Source organism: Neolamprologus brichardi, chromosome 14 (genome assembly GCF_056152115.1).
Source record: "Neolamprologus brichardi isolate AB-2024 chromosome 14, ASM5615211v1, whole genome shotgun sequence".
Lineage (NCBI taxonomy): Eukaryota > Metazoa > Chordata > Actinopteri > Cichliformes > Cichlidae > Neolamprologus > Neolamprologus brichardi.
Genome location: NC_142117.1, coordinates 14,909,147 through 14,934,396, shown reverse-complemented (window position 1 = coordinate 14,934,396; position 25,250 = coordinate 14,909,147). Strand labels below are relative to the sequence as shown.

The window sequence follows — 25,250 nt, the reverse complement described above, 5'->3', positions numbered from 1 at the left end:
TGTGCTCACACTTCATGATAAACAATAGTCAAGTGCATTTATTAACATCACCTGGCTGCCATTTACTCTCTTAATTCTCATGAAAGCATCAGTGAACATAAAGAATATACTCAGTTTTTCACAGGACTCCACACATTTCTATGAAAACCTTTTCTTTCACATGATATTATTTTTTATTTTATAGGTGGTTTATATATTTGTGCTGAAGCATATCGGATTAAGAAAGTAATATATTGGGAGTTACCTTGTCAGTTACCTTGGCAAAGATCAAAGCTTTGAAGCATTTGTGTCAGCCAAAGGTTTGTATGGTTTTTAGATCATATGTTTCTAAAGGTTGCTACCAGACTCAGCTCATTGTCTCCATGCCGTCAAAATTTGGTATCAGAAGCGCTTAGATAATCTTGATAACAACCACAGTTCATACCTGTAAATAAAGCTATCTGATTACCAGAAAGAGAACCAGAACAATTGCTTCAGCAGTTGCACTGTTTAAAATTTCTTGCGACGCAAAGATTGCAGTCCAAAAAAAAAAAGTGTCCCCAGGTTTGTTGGATTATTTTTCGAGACATTCCCTCTCACAAGATACTAAATGCAGCACTTAGAGTGTATCACCAAATTAGCTGGCCTTTGCTTCTATCACTGATGAGACCAGCGATATTTCAGACTGAGTGCATGTTTCTGTCTAGTTGGGCGAATACAAATCCATTCATCTATAAGACATTATTACACTGTGTTACTGTGGAAGACCAGATGTAGAATCCTTCACAGAACAAGAGGCTCTGACTAGGAACTCTATATCGTCGTACTTTTTGCTTTCAGGAGATAGCGTTGCCAACAGAAACAAATCTTCTGCTAAAAAATGCCTGCTTTCATGGTGGCATAGTTGTGCATAGTTTATTGAGAGGCATCCTACCCACATTTAAAAAATGTATGAGTTAAAAGTCTTATGTCATCTCTATCTCTGTGTCCAGTAAATTGCCTGTGCCTTATCTGAATCTTGCAAGGCAGTATGAAACTCTGAGGTTGCTACAGGTCTAGTTTCGAGGCTAACAATAACAAAGTTACCATAATATACAGTACATACTGCAAAACGTGGTCATGTGTCACCTGGATGACAGTAGCTCCACAAAAACAGGAAAATTGTAAAGTGAACTTGACTATGATGAAGTTGCTCATATGAGAGAACAGTTAAGCTGCTGTTTTAAGCAGCTGTCTGTCACATTTATAAGTGCTGCTGATTTTCTGCCACTTAATGCCACCAGATTATTTTCTTTTCATATTTCCAGCTTGGTTACAATGTGAACTCTGAGAATTAATACACATAGGTTCACAGCCCAGCTGCCAAGATAAAGACAGGAGAAAAAGGTTTAACTAAAATAACATACGGTACATTGGGGCCTGACTTACTAAGTGGTACAAATTAGGATGAGGCTGTGTTCTTAAAAATGTGCCAGTGAGTACAGTTCTGTAAGTGATCTATGAACAGTGCACTAATTTATAAATAAAGACGCAACCAGTTCATTTCAGTCGTGACCATCACCAGAATTGAAGTGTTGTCTGCTAACCAAAAAATATGCTGTGCAGGACAGATGTGTGTTAATTAGAGGCAGCTGAAGGTGTTTTTAATATAAAGGCAATTTTTTTTCTGTCTGAAATTGCTGGGAACTTTGCGTGTGGGATCCCTGTAGACATCTGTTCCCTGGATAAATCTTATAGTTTTGATTACAGCAGCACTCAAAAAGAAGATCTGTGTTATTACAATCCCACCATTAAAAACCTGAAATCTGTATGTAACAGCTGATCTGTAGGACACCACATTAATTACATCAGATCCTGATCCATCCCTGTGTTAATAAAGGGGTGAGGGGTGAACTGTTACATTGCCGGGTGCTTAAGTACATGTGTTATTCATTTTTTTCCAACAGGCTGCGTGGCAGTGTAGGTAATATGAAGCCAGTTTGTAACATTCAGACATTAATCTGTCACACTTCACGCCTGTCTGTCAATAAACTGCCAGTTTTAAGGGGAAAAAAGCAGTTGCTCTGGGTGTGAAGACTACTGGGAAAAGACAGATTGACACAAGACATTTTCAATGTGTGCTAATCTGTGTGAGAATGTGACTGAAAACCTGAAACACTGCAAATCACTCTGGTTACTGTAAAAGGTAATTTGGTTACTTGTAAAACAAGAAACATCCTTGTATGCGTCTTGTATTGGGATTCTTGCACTCTAAAGCTGTGCTCTATTTCATCAAAATACCAATACTACTGAGGAGGAAGTAATATTTGGAGCTTGACCCTAAACATTTTGGGCAAGGGTGTAGTGAAACCTATATAACAGTGCCAAAGTTTAGGTCCAGTCACACATGTCTAGAGCCCAGTTGGCAAGCTCCTGGAAATTACCTACTGGACATTTTTCACTAGGGAAAATGTGCTGGCAGTTTCTCATAGCTCTAGTTACGCACGCCTTAGAGACCAGTAAGTAACCCCTGGCAAGCAGTGATTGGTCAGTGAAAAATGGGTATTCCCTGACTAGTTGTAGTCAGTGTAGGAAGTTACTTGCTGTTGCTAGCTAAAATTGGTTTCAAAAAGCTATATGGTGCTGCAACAAAAACCTGCCTGTGATCACTTGGACCACTAGTGGATTGCAGCGTTTGCCTGCAGTTTATATGGAAAATTTTGATTTTTCTGCAAACCCTTGCAAAGTACTGTCTAAGCAGCAACTATGAAAAGAGTGATGCAAACTAAAAATGGAGTATGTCTGCTTTCAGTTAAAGTTGTGCTTTTACCTTGAAGATGATGCCTTTTCTTTTATGATTTAGTTTTACTGCTCAGCTAGTAGTGAGTAAGTGAGTAGTTGCAGATTACAGGGTCCTGTTGCAGTCTGCTAGAAACCAAAGAAATCACTACAAGCTATTTAGTGTAGCACCCTCTTTGTGACTGATTTCATCCAACAACAGCCAGCAAACTCCGGAAACCAGTCAACATGTGGTTGGGGAATACAGATTTTCCCCTGAGGATATATGCACCACATTTACAGCTTTGAGCGAAACACCCACCCAATTACACACTTGTTCTGATATCTTCTCTGTCTCTGACTCCAAATAAATTAACATTCCTAGCAACAACTATCACAACCATGTTAGGTGCAAAATAAAACATGGTTTTTGTTGTGTTTTTAAGTCGATACAATTCGCAGTAAATTGTATGCTGTGAACATTTTGTAAATTAGGTTTATGTGATTCACTTAATGACTCTCCTCCCAAAATCTCGTGTTCTACAAGCAAAACTCCAATGAATACATCTAAAATATGGCTTCCATAAAAATACCCATATCCATGCCCTTTAGTCACAAAATTGACACTAAGCTTCTTTAGTAAATACAGCAGCTTTGGAACATCAGAAGATGGTCTTGCACAGACCATTTGGCGCAGACCATTAGTAAATCTGGCCCTAGGTGTGCTTTCTGTCAAAATATGACTTTATCTCTTTATCTGGACTCACAATATTAGATACTACAGCAGAGTTAGTGGGAATATAGTTATTGAAAAGAGATTTAATCACCTAATTGTTTGTCCACATATAAACAAAAAAAAAACAGATTACAGAACAATTTGGTGCATAAACCATGGTCTTTTTGCTCCTATAAAGTAGCATGTAAGGAAAGTAAATGTTTCATCTTTCCAGTTCACACAGCTTTTGTTAGAGCCTAAATACTGTTAGCCAGTTTCCTTTTTGTGTCACCCACTGACCAAAAAAATGGATATGCAATGCTCTACATCAGGGGTCTCAAATTCCAGTCCTTCAGGGCTGGTGTCCTGCAACTTTTCCATGTGTCCCTGTTGCAACACCGCTGAATACAATTAGTAGATCATTAGCAAGACTCTATAAAACTTGACTGCATGCTGAGGTGGCAATTCAGCCATTTGATTCATGTTACAGCAGCTCATAAGTGAATGAACATGGTGCAATAGAAGTACTTTAAGAAGTACATTTTTCCAAACACTTAAATTTACTTAAATTTACTCGAGTATGGTTAGGGGTTGCCACTTCATCATGCAGTCAAGTTCTATACTCTTGCCAATGACCTACTAATTTTATTCAGGTGTGGTGCAACAGGGACACATGGAAAAGTTTCAGGACACCGGCCCTCGGGGACTGGAGTTTGAGACCCCTGCCTTACATCTTGTCAGGCTACCACCTTTTCCAAAAATGTCAAAATGCAGCAAAACCATAGCTCACAAACTAAATTGCACATAATGAACACAGTTGAAATCTGTGGTTACATCTCCATTAAAAAAGTTAGTGATGAAAAATGTCAACAGAACGAGTGTGAGGAATATCTCCAATATGAGTTGTCCATAATTGCCAGAAAAGATGATCAAAATGACTAAAACTCTTATGTAGCTTTAACAAAACTTTCAGTTCCTCAATGTTTTCTTGACTCCACATTTGTTGGTGTATTACTTAAAGACAAACTGTAAGTCTTTACACCCTTGGTTAGTCATGGAATACAATATTGAATGAAGAGGTGACATTCCATGTTTCTAAAGCAAGATTTGTCAGGACCTTTGCCCCTGATTTGTGCCTGATCCACAGAGCACCTAAACCCTATACCACCTTCTGGCTTTGCCAGCCACTGGGCTCCCTCCTGTGAGCACCATGCACAGATCTGGCTCCAGGGTGAGACCGATATAACCCTGTCACAGGCAGGGTAGCCATGTTCCTTATTTATTGTTTAATTATAGGAGTGTTTCTGATTTGTTTCAAGCTGGATCCCAGGTTATTACATTTACTGCCTCAAACTGAGCATTTTGGCCATTGCCATCTTGTTTTGGCTGTGACATCAGTGGAAATACTATGATGTCCACTAATCTCAGTGGACAAGCATTTCATTTCAATTTGAAGCCTATATATTCTTTTTTCTATAATCCTAAATGTAGTAGTGAAGACACATTTTTGACCAAACATGGTGAATAAACATAGCGAGAGTAAGCCAATGTATTTTTTTAGTCCGTCTTTACAACATTGTAGTTTCTCTAAAGCAGTCCAATATCAACAATGTCTACCATCACATAGTTGAGTAGCCTAGCACCAAGTCAGACGATCTTTTTTTATTTCCTTAAGAATTCTCCTTCATATCTTTCTTTGACCTAATAGTATTTCCACTGATGTCACAGCAAAAACAAGATAGCGATGGGCAAAATGCTCAGTTTGAGGCTCCATGTCCTTCTCTAGTCTATATATGTCGCCCTTTCTGCCCAGGCTCTTTGTGGATTAATTTACATAAAATAAAGATGCACACATTAACTATATAAATGGAGTTCATTGTTGTGACTTTCAAGGTTATGCCAGTGATGTAAGTATGAGCACTTAAAATGATTAGGTTGTAACCTCTAAATGGGGTTCGTGGCAGTTGTCGAAAGAGCCCTCATCTCATTGACTTTTTGTCATTACTGTGTATCAAATGAGGCTTGTTCAACACCTTTTTCATTTCTGGAAAATTTGTCACTCTGTTGTCTGCAGTTTGACTTTTAGGACATTCATTGTAAAGAAAGTATGACCTTTATTTATTAATTTATTTTTGTTCATTGTTATTGCTGATCAACATTTCTTACCTTTGTGATAATAGCATTGTTGAAGAGTCTACCTCCGCACTCCTGTGGCTTTTTTTACAACAAAATGCACAGCTTTGCATCTGATCTTGTTTTTCCTGCAAGTGGGATCGAGCTATTTATAAACAAACATTTCAGAAAAATGCAGGTTATCTAAACATACTTTCATAGGATTGCCTTGTGCAGAAATTAATAACCTTGACATTTACTTTTAATTTATAAATACCTCTTTTATGATTTTATGCTATAGCTTATGTATCAATTCGTCCCCATTTGTCCTAATGAAGTATTTTTTTTCATCTGCTATATTATTTGCAGTATTTAGTTTCTGTCATTTTTACGAGTAACAACATAGTGATCTAGTCTCACATGCTATGGCCTTCTGTTACAGACAGACTTACAGACCCGTGTGAGCACTCGAGATGTTGTCAACAGCTTCAAGAAACAGACTGACCCTAGCTCCTACTATAGCACCAGTCCTAATCCCAATCCTGGTACTACCCCCAGTTCCAGACAGCGAAATGAGAGTCCAGAAAAAAGAACAGAAGCTGAGGAAAATCCTGACTGCGGCAAGGTAAGTAATAACTACCATTTAATACTTATTGATATATAAATATTCAGTGTTTCTGAAGTCTTCTAAACTACTCAGCTAGTTGTATACATGATCAAAGTGGAGATGCATTGACTTGTTTAATACGTTAAATATTGTACAGTATGCATGTGCTTAACTGTGCTAAGCACTGTGCTAAACAAACTAATATACAGCATTAAAGATTTAAACTGCTACGGCAGTCCATTGAGTAATTTTGCTTACTTGAGTTTTTGATGACAAAAGATTAAGCAAAGCTTAAATGGATGTTGAAATGTTGCATTTTTCATCATTATTTTTTTAATTAGGGAATAATAAAAATGAATTAAATTATACTAAACATGTTTTCCATCCATTTTATTTAAAGAAAATCTAAATATGAGATTAAATGATATTTTTAAAAATGGGGCTTTGCCAATTGTTATACCAACAATTATTTATTTACTTTTTACTGAAAAAAATTTCAAATGGTCATTGATTACTGAATACATTTTCTTCTCTACTGCAGCTAACCGGCTGTGAAAATTTAATTCAGACATACCAGACAAGCCTTAACACTGTCAAATTTTACCCCTGCACACTGTGAGTCAATTGAAAAGACTTCAAACAAACCCTAATTGATGCTATATCCACAGGCTGTATCTACAGGCAGGCTGGTGAACTGCATGCACCTTTGGACTAAAAAATGCCCTCCAGCTGTGTAGGTCTGGCAAGAACAGTTAGATTGACATTTCAGACTTTTTATACCACCGAGCTCAGTTGACCTTATTCAAACAGCAGTCATTTTGAACAGCTGGGGTCAGAAGGTACTGAGGAAATGTCTTTGAATGTCAAACTAGTGTTCAACTTATATGTTAAAACTTCATATACAGGCTTGAAATTTTCACCAGTCTGAGCAGCAACAGACATAGAAACCTCCCTGCTTAACACATAACTTAATATGTTTTTAATTCTGGTAATAGGCTGAATATTTAAAATTGATGTGTCATTTTTATTAAAAGGAACTCAACATTTGGGCCTCAAGGTGTAAATTTACTCTCCTGAAACTCATCTAGGCTGTTATAAACACATATTTTCATTATTTCAAAAATCCCGAATTTACAATCCATATTTTGACCTATGAAAGACACCATTAACTTTGTGTGTGCAGTGCACTTAGGGTAAATTAATGGCACTCCAGAGCGATCATTACAAGGTCGCCATTATAAATCATGAAAAAGAAATGTCACATTGTGCTGCTTTTGATTGTGATTACCAGTCCAAAGGAAAGAAGAGGGTTGATTTTAGTCTTCACAGCTTTCTTGTCAATAGGAAGAGGAGAAAGAAGCAGGAAAGTCCTGGTGGAGTAAGGCTTGTTGTATTTGATGCATTAGTTTAGTTAAAGCCATAAAGATGTGATAACCCAAAACTAAGTGTGCCTAAAATGATAAGGAGTCTAAATGCTGTCAGAGGGCAAGTAAAGGTCAGTTAATTTGTGTAGTTCTATGAAAGCTAATTTCCATTACTGAAAAGAAAAGAAAAAACAAACCAAAACTCACAATTGACAAAAATAACAACATGAAAATGTTGACTTATGGATTTTTTTTTCAGTGGTGGAAAGTGGTGGATACATCCAACACACAGGGTGCTCTACACAGGCATAGAAAGGAGTACAGCGAAATTTATGGACACCCGCAGTCGTTCCAGTGTTGTGTCAAATAACAGAAGAAGAAGGAAACAAAAACAAAACACCAGCCCACTGTAATCTCCAACTATGCTACACAGTTTTGCCTCATTAATCTCTTTTACGTGACATGCCCCTGGTGATAAATACATGAACACGATAGCCTTTCATGTTGTACCGTTTAGGCCCAAATCGGCTTGATGTTTGATGGCCTGCAGTGACGTGAAAAATTAAACCTAATGTAATGAGCCTGCTTTGAAAAGGAGTAGAAAGTACAAATATTTGTTTAAAAATGGGTATAGTACAGATACCTTAAAATTCTACTTAACTACAGTAATGAAGTATTTGTACTTGTTACTTCCCACCTCTGTTTTCCACTAAGCAGCAAACTGTTCATTATGGTGGTCGCTTTGTCTGAAAGTAAACCAACAGTCAGCAGGAACCTGACAACCAACAGTGTCACCAGCTCAGAAAAAAAAGTGCATGTTGTTCTTCAACTAAGAGTGATGCAGCTACTTAGCTGGATACAGACATAGTGGATGAAGGTAGACAGTGGCTAGGCGAAGTGTGTGAGTCAATATTATGGATTGTGTTTGTGTGTGAAAACAACACTGACTTGGATTAAAAAGTCAGACAGCTGCCTCGTCCCTTCTATCATAGTTGTCATTTTAATGCACATCTCTAATAATGGCAGTTAAGCTTTCCTGCTCAGTTAGGTTGTGCTTGGGCTTAAATAAAGGTTCTTGGAGACATTACATGTTTGCCTTGCTAGAGGATCCAGAGATTGTGACCAAGACTGTTACAATTATTTGACATCATTACCCTGAATGCAGTATGATTTAAAAACAGCAACAACTGCAACAAAATAAAAACGATGGCTGCCTTTGTGTGCAAAATGTATTAAACATTTTATCCCCCCCCCCCCCCCCCCCCGCCCCAAAAAAAAAAAAAAAAGACAGCTATTGTTTATTTTTTTAATATCACATCTAAGGGGCTGGTTGTAGGCTGTGCAATTGTATTAACTACTCATTAAATAATCCACTAAATTGTAAGCTGATGTCTTAACCAAACCCCCCCCATTTCAGATGTAAATACAAGTATCTCTTAATAGAAAAAATAAGAGCGCTCATTAAAAAAATGTTATGCTTAGAATTCAGTGCAGCCATTTTGCATAAGAGCATAAGAATAGAAAGAATGGCAATAAAAAATAATAACACACATCAAGGAAACAGTTAATACCCACTTAAACAAGGACACAAACACGGTGTCAGGCTTGCTTTCAGCACCACAAAGCTATTCAGAAAAGATGGAAGTGAATGAAAATCTCCAACAGATTAAACAGAAGTAACCACACATTTTTTCCGAGCAAAACCATGGCAACACCTTCAGTAATAATTTTTTTCTTTGTTTTAACTATGTTTATTACATTTTTTTCTCGAAACATTAGGCCATTTACAAAAATAAAGTAGAAATAAAATATTCCAACATCAGCGACGATTAAAAAAAGATAAGTTAAGCAAGACTCAATAAAACATAATAAAACAAAAACAGTCCCTTAAGCCCAGTCCCACTCCCACTCACTACCAGACAAGAACTATACTGGAATCAATCAATAATTTCTAAGGCAAGAGAAAAACTAAAAACAGTAAAATATACGTACGTGCGAATGAACAGTAATATATACGTACTGTATGCGAATGAATAAATAAATGTTATATTACCAACACAGAAAAGAGTACAGTTATTCAGCTATAAAAAAGTTAGATAGATTTAACTCATGAGTTTGACAATACTTACATTTGTAGAAAACAAACATATAAACCCAACAAAGACAGCGATCTATTATGAATGTAGTGCCTGAAATCAGACCAGCATTTTTCTTTGGAGATTAAATGAAGCAACATGGAGATGAAGGTGGGGTCTGAACTTTTTCATAGGAGAGAAATACGAATATTGCCAGCAGTCATGGCTGGTTTGATATACTGTGCCTGGTTTCTTTTGACAGGGGGGGACATCAGATATGTCCTCGAAAAGGGCTAATCTGGGTGAAGAGGGTATCTCACATCTGACAGTCCTGCTCTTATTGAGCACCAGTAATCTTTTAGTTTATTGCATGTCTAAAACATGTGGATAAAGCCATCTGTTTCTTTTTTACACCTAGAGCAAAGATCAGAAGTTGATTCAGGAATGATTTATTGATGAGTTGAACATGTTGCATCTTACCAGCACAAAAGCTGCTGTGCCAGGTAAATTAGAGCTACACAGGAAATAAGATTTCATGGCAGAGAACAAATACAAAAGCAAAAAAATATCTACCAACTCATCTATGGGAGTTTAAGCAGATTTGTTTTGTTTGGTTTCCAACTGCCGAACGCTTACTGACTTTTGTTAGTCACTGTGATATGTGTGTACAACAATCATTGTTCTTTTACCTCAAATGAACTTTACTATGAGGAACAGTTTCTATTTTCAGCCTTATTTCAGTTGACTTTATATTTAGAGGTCTAATATGAAGATACATAAAGAGTTCCTGTTGCCACTAAAATGATGCATCAACAAGGGTATTGCCAAGATTACAGCCACATTCGTACATATGCATATTTTAGGTTCTGCTTGTCTTTGCCTTTAGAATATGAATACAGTTCAGTTCCTGCAGCACACAAAAACTCATTAACTGACCCCCTTCATTAAATTGCAGTCATCAAAAAAAAAAAAAAAGGTTTAGCACCATCATTCTGATTAAATTTGCTATGTTAGGATATCAGAAAAACAGTTTTTTGTAAGGAGTATTTGATTTGTGCTAACACTAACACTAACCTTTATCAGTAGGAGTCTTATCATGCACGAGGGTGCTCCTTACATTACATCACACTGTTTTCCATCAATCCCTGTAAGTACACTGATGAAACAACTCTTCTATTGCAGATGTTAGTTAGGAGTCATGGAGAGGAGAAAAAGGTGGGAATCACTGAAGAGGATAACAAAGGATTTTTACCCTCACTCCTTAAAGGAGAGTACAATGAGGAGGAGTCTGCAAGATCTTTCCAGGAGGCGCTCAAATTATGGAGGGGGAAGAATGATGGAGTCTGGATACCTGCCAGACCAGGTACACTAAATTGAACTGATTAAATTTACCCAGTGTTTTGACACTAATGATAATGAGAACATAATATTTATCTTTTATTGTTTTGTTTTTTTTTATTTCAAAGCAGTTTTTCTTTGTAATTCACAGTCTTGGAATGGCTGCCACTGACTAGCACTCTCACCTTTCTGTAAGGTCGTCTCTGGTTCCTTTCTGTGTGGAGTTAGTATATGCTCCCTGTGCCTGTGGATTTACTTTGGGTGTATCAGCTTCCACCCAAGGTGCAAATGCATGCTTGTTAGACTAATTTTAGGTCAACTGGTGACTGTAAATTCTTCCAGGTGTAAATTTTGTTGGGAGTGAGTGGTTGTGCATCTCTGTTTGTTTTAATGGATCTGACCAGGGTGTACCCTGCCTCTTGCCCAGTGACAAACAACTTATGGTTCAGTCACACTAAAGTGAAAATAGGATGGCAACCTCATTGTGATTAGGAAAATGCGGTGGCTGGTGATTGCACTGAATTTTTTTCACATTCAGTTAACAGTAGGGCTCAGATTGGGGTCTGGGATGCGGGGGCCTCCCTGCTACTGCAGATAAGGAGGTGGTCCGCTTGCCTCCACCCCAGAGAGAAGGGTTACATCTCCTGGGTCTAGGTGCGGCTTGCCCCTCTGGGGGCAGGGGTACCTGGACCTGGGATATAGAGTATGTTTGGGGAGTGTGACTGTCTGTGCAGTGTCTATTTGTGTCTGTCTACACGTTGGGTGAGTGCCGAGTATTTGGTTGTGTATATGGGGTGGGAATGCACGTTTGTGTCCGTGTGCGCCTGTTCGTCTGTGTCTATATGTCAGGTTGGGTCTTAGACTCAACCTCTCTGGGTACATGTCAGGCCCTCCAAAGTATGGAGGCCTATTTCCCCTCACCACACTCCCTGCCGGTGGCTGATGCCCACAGACGTTGGTGTGTTGGTGGTTCTTGTCGACTGGGGCTGGGCGCTCATGTATGTACCGGCTCACTCCTGGTGGCCGATTGGTGGGGCCTGGCGCCTGTGGCCCGGCTGGGCCCCTTCCGGGGGGTGGGGTGCCCTCAGGCCTCTGGCCTCGGGGCCTGAAGCTCGGTCCTCTCTGGCACAGCTGGATGCCGGCAGAGCCCGCGGGCACGCCACTGCAACCCCCTCTGGCCTCTGCTCCATAGCTGCTGGGTGATCTCTCGTTTGGGGCTCTACTCAGCTCTTCCCAGGAGGGTGGCACGGTTCCCCCCGTTTGGTGGTCCTCCTCGGGTCCTCGTATTCTGGGGCCTCTGGATGTCTGGGGCCTGCATCTCCTCCATACCTGCTTTATGCCCTGGGGGACGGGGCTATGGCTCCCCACACTCCCTAGCACAGGGGTCGGCAACACGCGGTTCCGGAGCCGCATGCGGCTCTTTAGTCTTTATTTTGCGGCTCCGGGTGGTTTGGGAAAATAAATTATAAGTATTTAGCTGAAGTGTATTTTATTTGTGTTTAGTTCTTTTTTTAACTTGGTCCCATTTGTAGCAACCGAAAATAAAATAAATACATAATTATAATAAAGGTCAATCAAATGGACCAATATGGCAAGGCCATGATGATCCACTTGGTAAAACAAATCCGCTTGGCATCTTTCTTGGCCTTAAGACAACAATTCTGATGGCTAAAGATCCAAACGAGACAAAAAAAAGAAAAAAAAAAGACAAAAAAACAGCAGGGCTCGGGATGACCACTTTTGATTGTGACTGTATAAGTTGTCAGGTGGGAAGCCACCTGTATGCAAACAGTGGTATTTTGACTTGGACAGACAGCAGTCACTCTCAAACAGACTGTTAAGGGTTTGCAAATAATTGCCATCTAATTCATACAGTCTGTATTCACATTGCAGTCAACTGGATTCAGTCTTGGAAACAAAGTGAATGGACTTCTTTAACTTTGGACTTCCAGGCACTTTGTTTCCAAGCTCTTTGTACTACCATGCCCTGAATGACTGAGAACCTACACAGACAAATTGGGAAAGATGTTGGTTGTAATATATTGTACACATCACCTGCATATCAAAAATTATGTTTACCTATTATGTGAATGTGACATCTTGGGTATAACTGGGAAACACTAGGAGCTTTAACTAATGGGTGCAGCGTTCCACTGCTCCTATGTTTTGATTGCTTCCTATTTGCTTTTGTACTAGTTTTGCTTTCTAAAACTGCAATCTCATTAGCGTTAGATTCACAACAAGTTGTTCATCCAGCATCAGCGTCAACTGTAAAATATCACTTTTGATAGAAGGACTTGAATTTCTAGAAATAAATGACATTTGTTTTTTGAGTTAACTTTACAGCTTCTTAAAGATATTTGAAGTGGATTTGAATGAGTATTTTTATTCTCAGTTATTATTTTTGGGACCCCAGATTTTTCTGTAGCCCTGGCTTGAACCTCTTTCCACGGCTGAAAAAACAATCCTTTACGTTATTAAAACTCTGTTGTACCAGAGGATAGGTGATCTGCTGGAGGGCATTTGAGTTGGTTTGCACTGGACCATACCCTGTATCTATTCTATTTCTTCTTCTCTAGTACCACCTCCTCACTTTCCACCCTTATCAATCTATTGCTGGGCTCGAATACTGTGCTGAAAGTTAGTTGAGGATTGAAAAGTAGCAAACTTCATTTCTGCATTAATTTAAAAGCCAGAGTTCTCTTTAAAAGTGCTTAAATGCTAAAGAAAATTATGTTGTTGTTTTTTTATCATGAAAAGTGGTTGTTTGAAGATTAATGCCATGTTCATCCTATCTGCATTCACTGCTGAGCTTGTGTGTGTGTCTGTGTGTGTGTGTATGTGTGTATGAACATGGAAGCATGTGATGTTTGGTGCTTGAATGAAAAAAGTTGAGACCAGCTCAGTTTTGATTTGTCCTCTGTCACACCCATGGCACACCATCTGTCGGTATCAAGCTTCCAGCCTCCATTCCGTCGCAGTGACTTGTAGCTAGTTGCTCCTGCAACACACACTTCTTGCAGTGGAGTGGAATATAATGTATGTGGAGCACTGTATAGCTTCACTGCCAAGCTGCAGTGTCTCACTACGGCTATTGGATTAATATATACACTTACATTTGTATTCAGCTTTTACCAACAAATATATTTTTTTCTCAGCTCTTTCTCTTTCCTTCTTTTGCATTTTCACCTACTTCTCAGTTTTCCTGCTTTCCCTCTCCCTGTATCTGCTCTGATCTGGTCTTACAGAAAGTGCTTACCACTGCAGTAGGAGGGTAATCCATGGCTGTTGCATATTGAGATAATGAGAGGAGTGTTAGGGGTGCCCTACTCCACACCACAGCACTAATCGCCTCAGCTTTGTGTATGCGTATGTGTACACGCGCAAATGTTCCAGGCAATTTTGTGTCTTTTCACAGATATTGTGTATCTGCATCTGCAATAATGTTTGTGCGCTCAGGTTTATGCGGGTGTGTATTATTAGCACTATTATTCCAGGTTCTGTATATGTGTCTAGGTGTTTGTGCTTTTTATTAGACCTCCTATTTTCTCTGCTTTACTGCGTGAACAGACTCTGCTCCTCTCTCCTTTTGCTCTGCTCTGCAAATTGCTACTAGCCCCTCCAGCCCTAATTATTTCTGTCAGGCCAATGGCACCCAGGCCCAATTTAAAGCTTCCACTGAGGACTGCCAAAGTGTCTGGAGTACAATCATAACATGTCTCCTTCTTATTTCTATCTTTTATTTTCTCTCATGCGCTCACTATGTTCCTTTAGTATTTCATACATCTTTTTTCTTATTCCCACAGGGCTCTCTCCTGTCTGTTTGTGTTTTGGCACTTTTGGCATAGTGACAAGGTGTTTTCTCACTTTTTGAGGGGAGTGTGTTGAGAAGCTGCCGGATTATGTTTTCCTGCTACCTATTCTACCTTTCTGAATCTTTTTTCCTTTGGGGCATTTTTTTCCACCTCTTACATCTTAACTTTATTTTTGTTTGATGTCCCTCTCCCCATTTCCCTCCAGTATCAGTGTCAGCTATGGCGACCCAGACTGCCCTCCCTCCAGACAGAGAAGCTGAAGGACAAAGAAGAGGAGGGGGGGGAGAGAGGGTTCTTGTCAAGGTGGAGTTCACAAAAAACAGCCTTACCTACATGGACAGATTGCTGCTCAAGAAGCACCGGAGGTACAGATAGAAATGTGCATGCATCACACATATAGTTAATATTCAAAACCATGTTGAGGCTTCTGTCATGAGCTTCAGGCAGTAGGTTCAGTGAAAAGTTATGCTTCTCCCCTGTTCGTTATTCCTTGCAAATGTTTTATTGTTTAGAAAGATTTAGAGCTTTAAAAGCAGTACCAGCTCAAAGTTTTGGTTTTGATTTATTTATGTTATCGTGTATTTGGCAACAACTTTTAATGCTATACATAACCAACTGCTGTGACTTTTCCTTAAATAATGGCTAAATGGTATTTTTGGCATTTTGTGCAGGCCAAACGTTGTTATTAATGTGTCAGATGTTTGTTTAGTTGATCATATTTAGATCAGTAAAATGAAGCTTAAGATGCTCACCCTACCTTAGCATTCTTTGTCTATTTCAGGAAAAAAAAATTAGGCTTTTGTGCTGCATTTGTTCAAAACTGCACGCCTTCTTTCTCTCTCTCCCCTTTTCTTTCTTTTTTAAAATTAACGGTGTCTAATAACATTACAGGCAGGCAGGATCGATAATGTCTGCTGCCTAGCTCCAACATGGTTATCATTTTATTAGCCATAGCTGCTTACTGCTACCTTAGTGATAACAGATGGCTTGTGTGATTATTGGGTAATTGCTAATAGTTAGGTTAGATTAATGTGTGCGGCAACCAGGTTAACAGTTATAACCGCTTATAACTACTTCAGTGTTCCTCACAAAATTCTTCATAATGGCTGGAGTGCTGGTTTTTAAGATGGTTTGCCAAGTGTGTTGTGCTGCTGTTCATGTGTTTATGGCTTTGTTCCTGCCTGTCTGCAGCTGTGCTGTGTGAAAATGTTTTGTCGACTAGAGGACCTGAAGACAGCACTGTTGGTTTCAAGGCTGTTGCAAATGAATCAATGCAGTAGTAAATCTAAGTATTAATTAATAGCAGAGTATAAATTTTTTAACTAAGCTACTTGGTACATGTGCTGCCTATGATACCTATTGTACCGATGTATCATTGTCACCAGATAGATGTCCCACATGTATCTGATGACATCTCTGTTACGCAGAGATCGAGTTTTTACATCAACTTGTCCTTGTAGCATCATATACACCCTTATTTTCTTGCTGCGTCCAGTAAGGGGGTCAGAGGTATACCACGCTGTGTACAAACACACACATACATAGATTTGTTATGATACTTTTTGTTACCACGGAACTTGTTTCTCTTGCTTCTCTGTGGTCTTTATAACCAGCCGATATAAGTCACCAGTGTATAAAGCAGTTTCTTACTACCTATTGTGCAGTACACTGCCTGCAGGCTTGGCTTCAGCAGGTCCCATTATTACAGCCTTTATTTAACCAGCTTCTTTTTGGGCTGAGTAGTCCACTGGAGAGGAGGTCAGGGATGAGGCAAGAAGAGTGCAGTTTCGGGCCCTCCGACTGCCTGAGCAGGAACGCTCTAAGTCCCCAGCTGTAGCAGCCTTTAACTGTGGAATAGACCAGAGAGCCAATCTAGAGTGCAATAAGCCTGCAGCGGTGATGGTGGCAGAGCTTAATGGAGAGACAAAGAGACTGGCTGGTAAAAAGAAAGTCGAGGTTGAATTTTAACAAGCTTCAATAATAATGGGAAAAAGACTGAATGAAGGAAGGAGTTTAGTGGTGGAAAGAGCTTTAAAGAATTCACTAGAAGTGCTCAGCTATATTAGAGTCATAACTCTACCATCTTGGTAGATTTGTGCATGGCCTGCAGGTTACAGAAAGCAAGCTTGTGACCAGGGGGGTGCGTCAGTTTGATTTCCTGAGCTGGCTAAGCGGTGTGGTCAGGGTAAGTGAATGCTCGTTCTTCCATCAGCTGCCAGAGTCAAAGTATCTGTGATCAAAGCACTGAACCCTGAAATAAAAGTCTGCACAGGCTTATATAGAACTGACATCTGAACTGACCCTCACCGGCATTTACTGGCCTGGTTTAACTGTGCTAGATGATTGCAAAATTTAAGACCTGAGCCTGGCTTGATGTAAGGTTTATTGCAATCCCAAAAAGTAGCTTTAAAGCACTTTTACATTGTCAAAGTACAAAAGAAAAAGAAATATTTCATACACCATATTATCTTTATGCACCATCAGGCAGTTTGGTTCAGGCTGTCTTATTTTGTATAATCTAAAATAGGATGATAATGACAAAACCATTAGATTATTAGTTCATACATAAAAAAAGAGAAAATTGTTTTTAGAGATCATCTGCAGGAACACTTTATCAGGGCTGGTCACTGCTGATCACTTGGTTGAAGGTTTTCTCCTCTATCTTTATTTTTTTTGTACTGCTCTCTAGCGAAAGCTTAAATGTGCAAACAGCCTAAGGCTAGTAAGTGAGGCTACATCATGTGAAGTACTGTACTGTTTGCAAGAAGAAGAGAGCTAGCTTGGTCCATGGAGGACTAAGGAGAGGCATACAGTGTTCAGGATTAAATAAAGTAATCTACAAAGTCTGCCGCACATTTCCTGCACTGGGAAGTTGGGGTATTAGTGTGTGTTTTTTCCTTTATTTCTTTTTTCCTTATTTCTTTTTAAGTCAGAATGCAGCAGGCTGATTTCACAAAACATAAGGGAATAGTGTGTTGGACATATGTAGGTATGCATCTGTCAATCATTCAGCAACAGAATGAGGTGATAAAGGGAAAGAGGAAAACATGACGCTTAATAAGTTACTTAAATTGTTACTTAAATTACTTTTTCTGGCTGGGGTCTATCCTTATTCACTGTTCTAAATATGATTTCTGTGTTTTCAGAACACCAGTTGAAATATACCCATCATCTCAGGCCCTCTCTGCAGATCAAAAATGTCTGCCTGCTACAACTGCTGAGGACGAGACTCCAAGCAGTATTGATGGTAATACACATGCTAATATGTAACTGCATAAAGAAGTACATCTGTAAACCTATGAACATCTTTTGACAAACAAATGAGGGACACAATCATACTATGTTCAGAATTGTGTATTTTTTGCTGTACACATCACTTTTCTGAAATACATCCCAGAACCAGGCTCTCATACCAAACAAATAAACAGCTCAGGACTGAGTAGTTTGACAGATAACACAAGTGCAAATCTACACACACTCCAAACACACACTTATACAGAAACACACAATGGCAAAATCTTTCCCTCTCAATGGGTCAGACGTATCAGTACCTGCCCATCCAACTGTGGCACTGTGACGGGTAATCACTGGCTGTGATTGTGTGGGCAGAGGGCTGTTAGAGGTGGCTCAAGCCTGACAGGGTAAGGAATGGGGTGAGGGGGAAGTCAGCCTGTAGTGTGGAGCACACGATCTGGAGCTCATCAGTCAGTACTAGTGTCCTGACTTTTTGCCCCCAGCTAAGGCTGAAAGGAGACATATACCAAGATTAACTCTCCCCTTCCAAACCTCTGGACTTGGAGGCTGTCAACTGCCTCTCATCATATCAATCAAGATTCACTCTAAACCTGACCTTGTTAGGATCTGCAAGTCCTTGCTTTCCCCCCTTTCCGAATAGCTGTCTATGTCAAATCTTTCTTTCTTTAAAGTCTTTAGTCAAAATGTCCTGTGTTTACAGCAGTAATGATTGATAAGAAAAAGTCACTCAAATTCTCTTTAAATGTGTTTAATAACAAGAGTGCATATCAGAAATAAATATGTCAGCATCTCTCTGCTGTGCCCACATAGTGATTCTTACAACAACGTACATTCTTACTATCAAAATGACCCAGAACAATTTATTTTGAAGGAGAACCTGATTACACACCTTATTTGTTGCTAGACAGGAACTGCCCTTACTTTATAATGCTTAGAAAGCTATTAGAGGACCAGACAGTTTAGGTCAGGTCTTGGTGTTTATGACCCTGAGAGTTTAGTTGTTTATTTTAAAGTGGATTACACCACTGTATCCAAGTGGTTTTAACTGTGGCTACAAAATGCCTATTTGACAATGCCCTGCCCTTGAATAAGCTTCCCAAACAGAGGGTTTCTTAACCTCCTTTATCCCAGAGCTCGCTTTTTTGTGCTTTTTAATCAAAAATGAACCCAAATAGTTGATAAAAGAATAGCATTGACTGCATATCCCTTTTTTGAATGTATGAAATCATAATAAACCAATACAAACTCAGTTATGCCTCAACAAAACTGCACATTAAAGCCAAAGACCTTCTAGAAACATGTCTGGCAGCCTTTTAGCCATCTTGATATGATTCTAGGACTTTTGAAACAGCGTATATACATTTTACTTTAGATCAGCTTTAACCCTTTCATGCATAGTGGTCACTACAGTGGACAGCTATTCAAAGGCTGTTCTTGTATTTGTGTCAGTGTTGACCGTATACATGCACAAAAACCACTACATCGGACACTGTTGTGTCACTCCATACCCTGCCACCCACTCAAAACGTATGTTGTCCACCCAAGTGGACATGTAAAAAACTCTTTGAAAAAAGAGAAAAATCTCTTTTTTTTTCATGCCTAAAGATGAATAAAAAGTCCTAATTGAGGTTGCCTTAATTCACGCATGAAAGGGTTAATTTCAGTGGTCGTTTCGACAATAAATATTTTGTAGACTTTGGCCAAAATGACGTTTTAAAAAGCTTTTTCTTCCTGAACGTCTTTGCCCTCAGATTTCAATTGAATGCCATGTAAATGTTAGTCAACTGGAGTTATTGATGTGAAAATACATGCACTTTGATTTACAGGACTGTTCTTATGTAAACTTTATTTTGTTTTGACGCGCTGTTGTAGGAAATGATACAGAGCTTTCAAGATCTACACTTACATACTGATAGACTTAGATTTGCACATTTATTTACAGCTCTTACCTGATGCTTGTAATAGAGAGTCAAACAACTCATTATTCCTTCATCATTTCCATACTCTCAAATCAGTGAAGTGCTAATTATATTCTAACTCCTTTTATAATATAAAACAGTTATTATAATAATAAAACAGTTATTCATACTACAGCTTTCATTTCTCTGCTCACAATTTAATAATTGATACTTTGTTTTGGTTATATGCAGATGTGAGGAAGACAGCAGTGTTTTTTCTCCTTTTCTTTTTGGGAAATGTCGAGCTGTTTAGCAGCTGATAAACTATTCCTTCCACCTGCTTCAAACTTTTCTAATGCATGCAAATTACAACAGGTTGCAGAATCTCTCCTCCTCTCCTGTCTTTGAATATAAAAGGGAGGGCATTGTGTGTGTCCATGAATAATAAAAGATGTTTTCTGGCGGCATGTTGGGAGCGCCCCCTTCTTTTAAATTCTCATTTTCGTGAGCTGTCAAACCCATGTGGTGATGTGATAGAAGGATTGTTAATGAGGGAGAGAAGAAGAAGGCAGAACAGCATCATTAGCAAGAGTGAAAGAATGGCAAATTAACTGATAGAAAAGGAAATTTCATGTGTATTCATGTGCCAATTGTGTTGATCATGATAGGATAACAGTATAACATAGTATACTGTTTTGTATGTTGCATAAATAGCCATATAAACTGTAATTGCCTGTAAATATTTGCTTGACATTAAAACCTGTTCCAGAGATAGTAGACTATTACAAATGTCTGGTGTAATTTTTTGAATGGGAAAGTAGTTTCCTTAGCAGGGAGAGCATTACTCAGCTCCTGCTGTGTCAGCAACATAGGAAGACCTAAGTGTTCACCTGTATCACTGTGGCCTCCTTTACATGTAGGAAGAGATTAGAAAAGAAATGCTGGTATCAGGTTATCATGTCACGTTCATCAACATGTTGCTGATGATACTTCTTTATGCCTATGGCTATACGTTTGTGGTTGTAGCCATTCTGCCAAAATCAGACAGTCAGATACTTTCTGCTCTTTGCAGTTGACAGCAAGAACACTTTGTATCCATCATTAGTCATTCTCTGGCTCACTTGCATGACTGCCAAAGCCAAACTTTAGGAGACATGCTAACTGCCAAAAACTGAGAGTTAACCTGGGAGTTGAGTTTTGGCCTGATCTGTAACTGATGCTTAAGACAATCTGTGCATTTAATAGTAAATTCTCTGTCAGTGCAAATGATGAATAATAAATGGCTTGCACAAATTAGATATCTTTAAGTGACTAGAAATCTACTAGTACAGAAAAAAAAATCACCTTTTATATTTATGTTCATCTAGAAGTAGCTTTATAAGTAAAAAGTGGAAGCTGTAACAAAACAGAAAGAAAAGCAACTGATTCTTCAGGTCACACCATCAACAACATATCAGAAAGCACAGCTCTGTCTCTTTTTGTTTTCTTTTGATTGTGTGTGTGTGCGTAGCTGAGGAGGAGGATTTTCGCCACTACTGTGCATCGCTGTTTGCTGTCCCTGTCAGCATGGGTGGACCTGAGCCACAGGTTACTACACCCGTGTCATGTCTCCGCATTGAAGTCCTGGATGAGGTGAGAATAACTGGAGTATTTTATTTTAAAGGATTACACCTCAGTGACCACATGTCTACACATGACAAACAAGGAAAAATAAAGACAAAAACTTAACACCTGTGCACATGACTTTACAACACGAACATATTTGTTCTTTCCCTTTTTTTCCCGTCTAAATCATGTGTCACAACACTGATCTCATTTGTTGTCCACAGACAAGCAGAGACAGGAGGGGAATCAGTGCTGCTGAAAAGAAGGCAGACAACAGCACACAGTAAGCCTCAAAGAAAAAAAAGAAAATGTAACACTCCACAGGAACCATCATTACTAAATAATAAAACTTAATAAATAAAACTTGTTGTAAATGTTTATTAAATACATAAATGCTTCTGTGTTAAATACACACAGAAGCATTGTTTGGATGGCTAAAAATGAAAATGTTGTGGAAGCTGATAGAAGTCATCGAAGATTGTGACAGTAAAGGTCGTTACACATCTACTGTAGCGCGTTTTGTGAAAAAACAACACGAAATTCTGAATTTTCTGGAGCCGAGCTTACCTTGTAACGTGTATCAGAGTTTTTACAGCAAATTCGTCCTCAGAAAACACACGGAAAAAAATGAAACCAACATCAAGTGATGATGAGCTGGTCCTGATGTTTCTAAACTAGAAAAGGAAGAAAAAGAGATACTGGGTTCATACAATTCTCAGGAGAAGGCAGCAGCGGGCAGAATTTCATGGTTTGATCCAGGAGTTGAAGCTGTATCACTGCCATTCAAGATTTTCAGGATGTCAGTGGTGCAGTTTGAACTCTTGTTAGTTAGAGTTGTGTGCAGGTCTGAGGGAGAGAAAGCATTTAAGAGAGCCGATTGACCTGGAGCATGTCCAGCTGTGTGTCTGAGGTAAAATAGTATATTTTTTACTTCTATATTATTCTATATGCAGTACTGTTGTGTGTTTTAAAGTCAAAAGTGCGCTTGTTGCCAAATGCAGTAGTCTGATTGTTCAGATCTGATTGTTTTGATCAGAAAAATACAAAAAACAGAAATGGTACAGATTTGTCAAGTGAATTTATGTGCTTGCTGTGAACAGCTGCATTTAACGCATGAAATATTTATTTCATGAAATATTGTTACAGATTTTACACGTCTGGTGTGTAAAGGCCTTAACTGTTAATTTACTAGCATGAATATCATTACACAACATGTAACAGGAAACACTGGAGCAAAGTCAATTAAGGTTTTTGCAAAAATGTTAATTATTTAATTATTAAAACATATGAGTGCTGTTTATGTCTCTCTGATTGACTTTTAAAAATGGACATAGACAAATTTTCTCTATTCATCACTCAGGGTCCATACTGTTCAGTGGATTTCACAGAAAGGAAACTCGGTGGTGCCCAACACAGCCCTACCAAATGATGGATCCTTAAGAGTCGGCCCTTCTTCGCCTGTTGCACCACTACAGTCCAGACTCGCTCAGAAGCTCAAACCATCTAAGCCTCAGACATCACAAGCTGGGCCCTCGATTAAATGTGAGCTCTCTATTTTGCAGCAAAAGAGTAAATGACATGCTTTTTAAATCTGTATCAGACTGTAGAAGCCAGCAAGTTTTCTTTTAGATGTAGGTCACTTTTACATTAATATTTCTCACTTTATTCAGTTCTGACACACATACATAGACATACATAGAAAGGAAAGCATAGTACATCTGCAATAGTACATCTCCCCAGGTATTAGGCAGTAGGGGATTGCAGTAACACTCTGTTGTGTTGCAATGTGGCTGTGATGGCAGAGAAAAAAAGGACATCTGTTTCAAAACTGCGCTGAGGTTTTTCACAGCCTCCTGTATATTCCTTCATATTGTCATATGCGTGGCCCGCTGCTGTCTGTGATACTCTTTCTCTCTCTGCAAACCCTCTCCACATATTCCCTGCGCTCCTGGATGTGGACAGGGTCCCTCTTGTTAAAATCTTTGTCCATGTCAGCCAAAAGCCTGTGCAGATTATTGGAATTCTGTTTTCTCAGGTGTTTCTTTGCTTGTACATGTCCATTAATGCTGCAGTTCAGACTTGTGCAATTTGGAAGTGGTGCATAAATATTAATACACTGATCTAGTAAAGTAAGGAGAACAAGAAAAGTGGCTGGAGCTCTGCATTCAAGCATAGTGATGCTGGTCTGTCTGAAAATCCTTAACAACAACCTTTTTTTCTTTAAGCCATGCTTATGAAACATTATCTGAACTCATGCTTACAAAAGCAACCAATGCACTGAATGTTATTTGTATCTTTTACACAGCACATCTATCTAAAAGCAAGCTGTCAACATGCCCCACTGCTGAGAATCCAACAGTTTCAGAGTCGTCAATCAAGACATCACCTGCAAAGTCACCTCGCCAATCTCCCCAATCAACAGCTGACTGTGGAGCACCACAACATATCTCCTTGTTACCACATTCCCAGCTTAAAACTCCCAAATCTTCAGCTGATGTTTCAGTTACAACTAGTAGCAGGTCGCCAATCTCAGAAGAGCATCTCTCCCCTCCTCCATCCATATCATTTCCCCTTAGGTCTACTTTCACAGTTTCGTCATCCAGCTCTACTGACTCAACCTTATTGCCCACAGTGAACCATCTGGCCCCATTAGAGAAATGCTCGGACTCAGCTCTCTTGCCAGATCAACCCCAATCTTCCCGGTTATTTGTAGAGCCTATTTCCTCCCCAAAGATTTGTGAATCACCAAGAAGCAATCTGATGTCCCCAAAGGAATCCCAGTATTTCTTATGTGACCCAGAATCTCTTCTATCAGATAATCAACTCCAGTTGCCTTTGTCCCCTAAGACTACAAGTACACACTCACCAGCAAAATACTTGGAAACAGCTCAATCAAAAATAAGTGCTGTGGCTTCAGAAACCCTGTCAAAGTTATCTCTATTTGATGCGACCCCTCCAGATGAACACTCTACATATAGGTCAACTCAAACATTTGAGGACGCTCCAGTTATTAGGTCTGTTGAAAGAGAGTCAACTCAGTCACAGGATACAAATTATATCCCATCATCATCTCTCTTAAAAGTCACCCAAAATAATGTACTTGCTGTTAAAGTGGATGAAGAAGAGAGGTTATCAGTAGGTAAGTGAAGTGCAGTAATGTGCCCACTCTGGTATTTATCTTTGTGTGTGCCTGTGGGCATACTGATGGTGATGAGCAACAATTAGACCCAATATTTACTTTGTTTTTGTAATGAAAGTCTTGTTAATGGGTGCTAAATTAACTATTTATTAAGAGTGGTTTGTCTTAAACTGCTTTTGTGTGATTACATTACATTACATTGTTAGAAATCTTTGTTACAAATAGATGGACTCACAATGTGACTGATAAAAGCTTCTTTGTTACTGTCAAAGACAAAACAGTTGGTGAAAACAGTCTTTGTGTGGTTTCAGCTCATCTTCAGTTCTCTCACATGCTTATCATGTCATGCCACTTTTATTTTTATTCTTGCAGCTATAAATTAACTTGGCAAACTACTCCGCGATGATCTGTTTGGCTTTAACTACAGATCTACTCTAGATTCACTCTAACAAAATGCAGATGAGATGAGAGATTTAATTGTTACCTTATCTTGTGAAGAAGCATTGCCAATTTACACCTCATACAATTAAAAGTTCTTAGATTATGTGATATGACATTTCCACCTCAGCTTTAATGGCAAAGGAGGGTTTG

At 39.0% G+C, this 25,250-nt stretch overlaps 1 protein-coding gene across 5 annotated transcripts in view; it reads left to right on the top strand.

Moving 5' to 3' along the window:
* zbbx (zinc finger, B-box domain containing) overlaps positions 1-25,250 on the top strand; it is a 70,265-nt gene that overhangs the window by 24,947 nt on the left and 20,068 nt on the right. For all 5 annotated transcript variants that reach the window (XM_006799867.2, XM_035911601.2, XM_006799866.2 and 2 more), the window contains 8 exons: positions 6,006-6,188; positions 10,792-10,972; positions 14,968-15,127; positions 17,909-18,009; positions 21,426-21,547; positions 21,745-21,803; positions 22,881-23,062; positions 23,826-24,659. In XM_006799867.2, the coding sequence (XP_006799930.2) occupies positions 6,006-6,188; positions 10,792-10,972; positions 14,968-15,127; positions 17,909-18,009; positions 21,426-21,547; positions 21,745-21,803; positions 22,881-23,062; positions 23,826-24,659 (1,822 nt within the window). The remainder of the gene's footprint in view (positions 1-6,005; positions 6,189-10,791; positions 10,973-14,967; positions 15,128-17,908; positions 18,010-21,425; positions 21,548-21,744; positions 21,804-22,880; positions 23,063-23,825; positions 24,660-25,250) is intronic.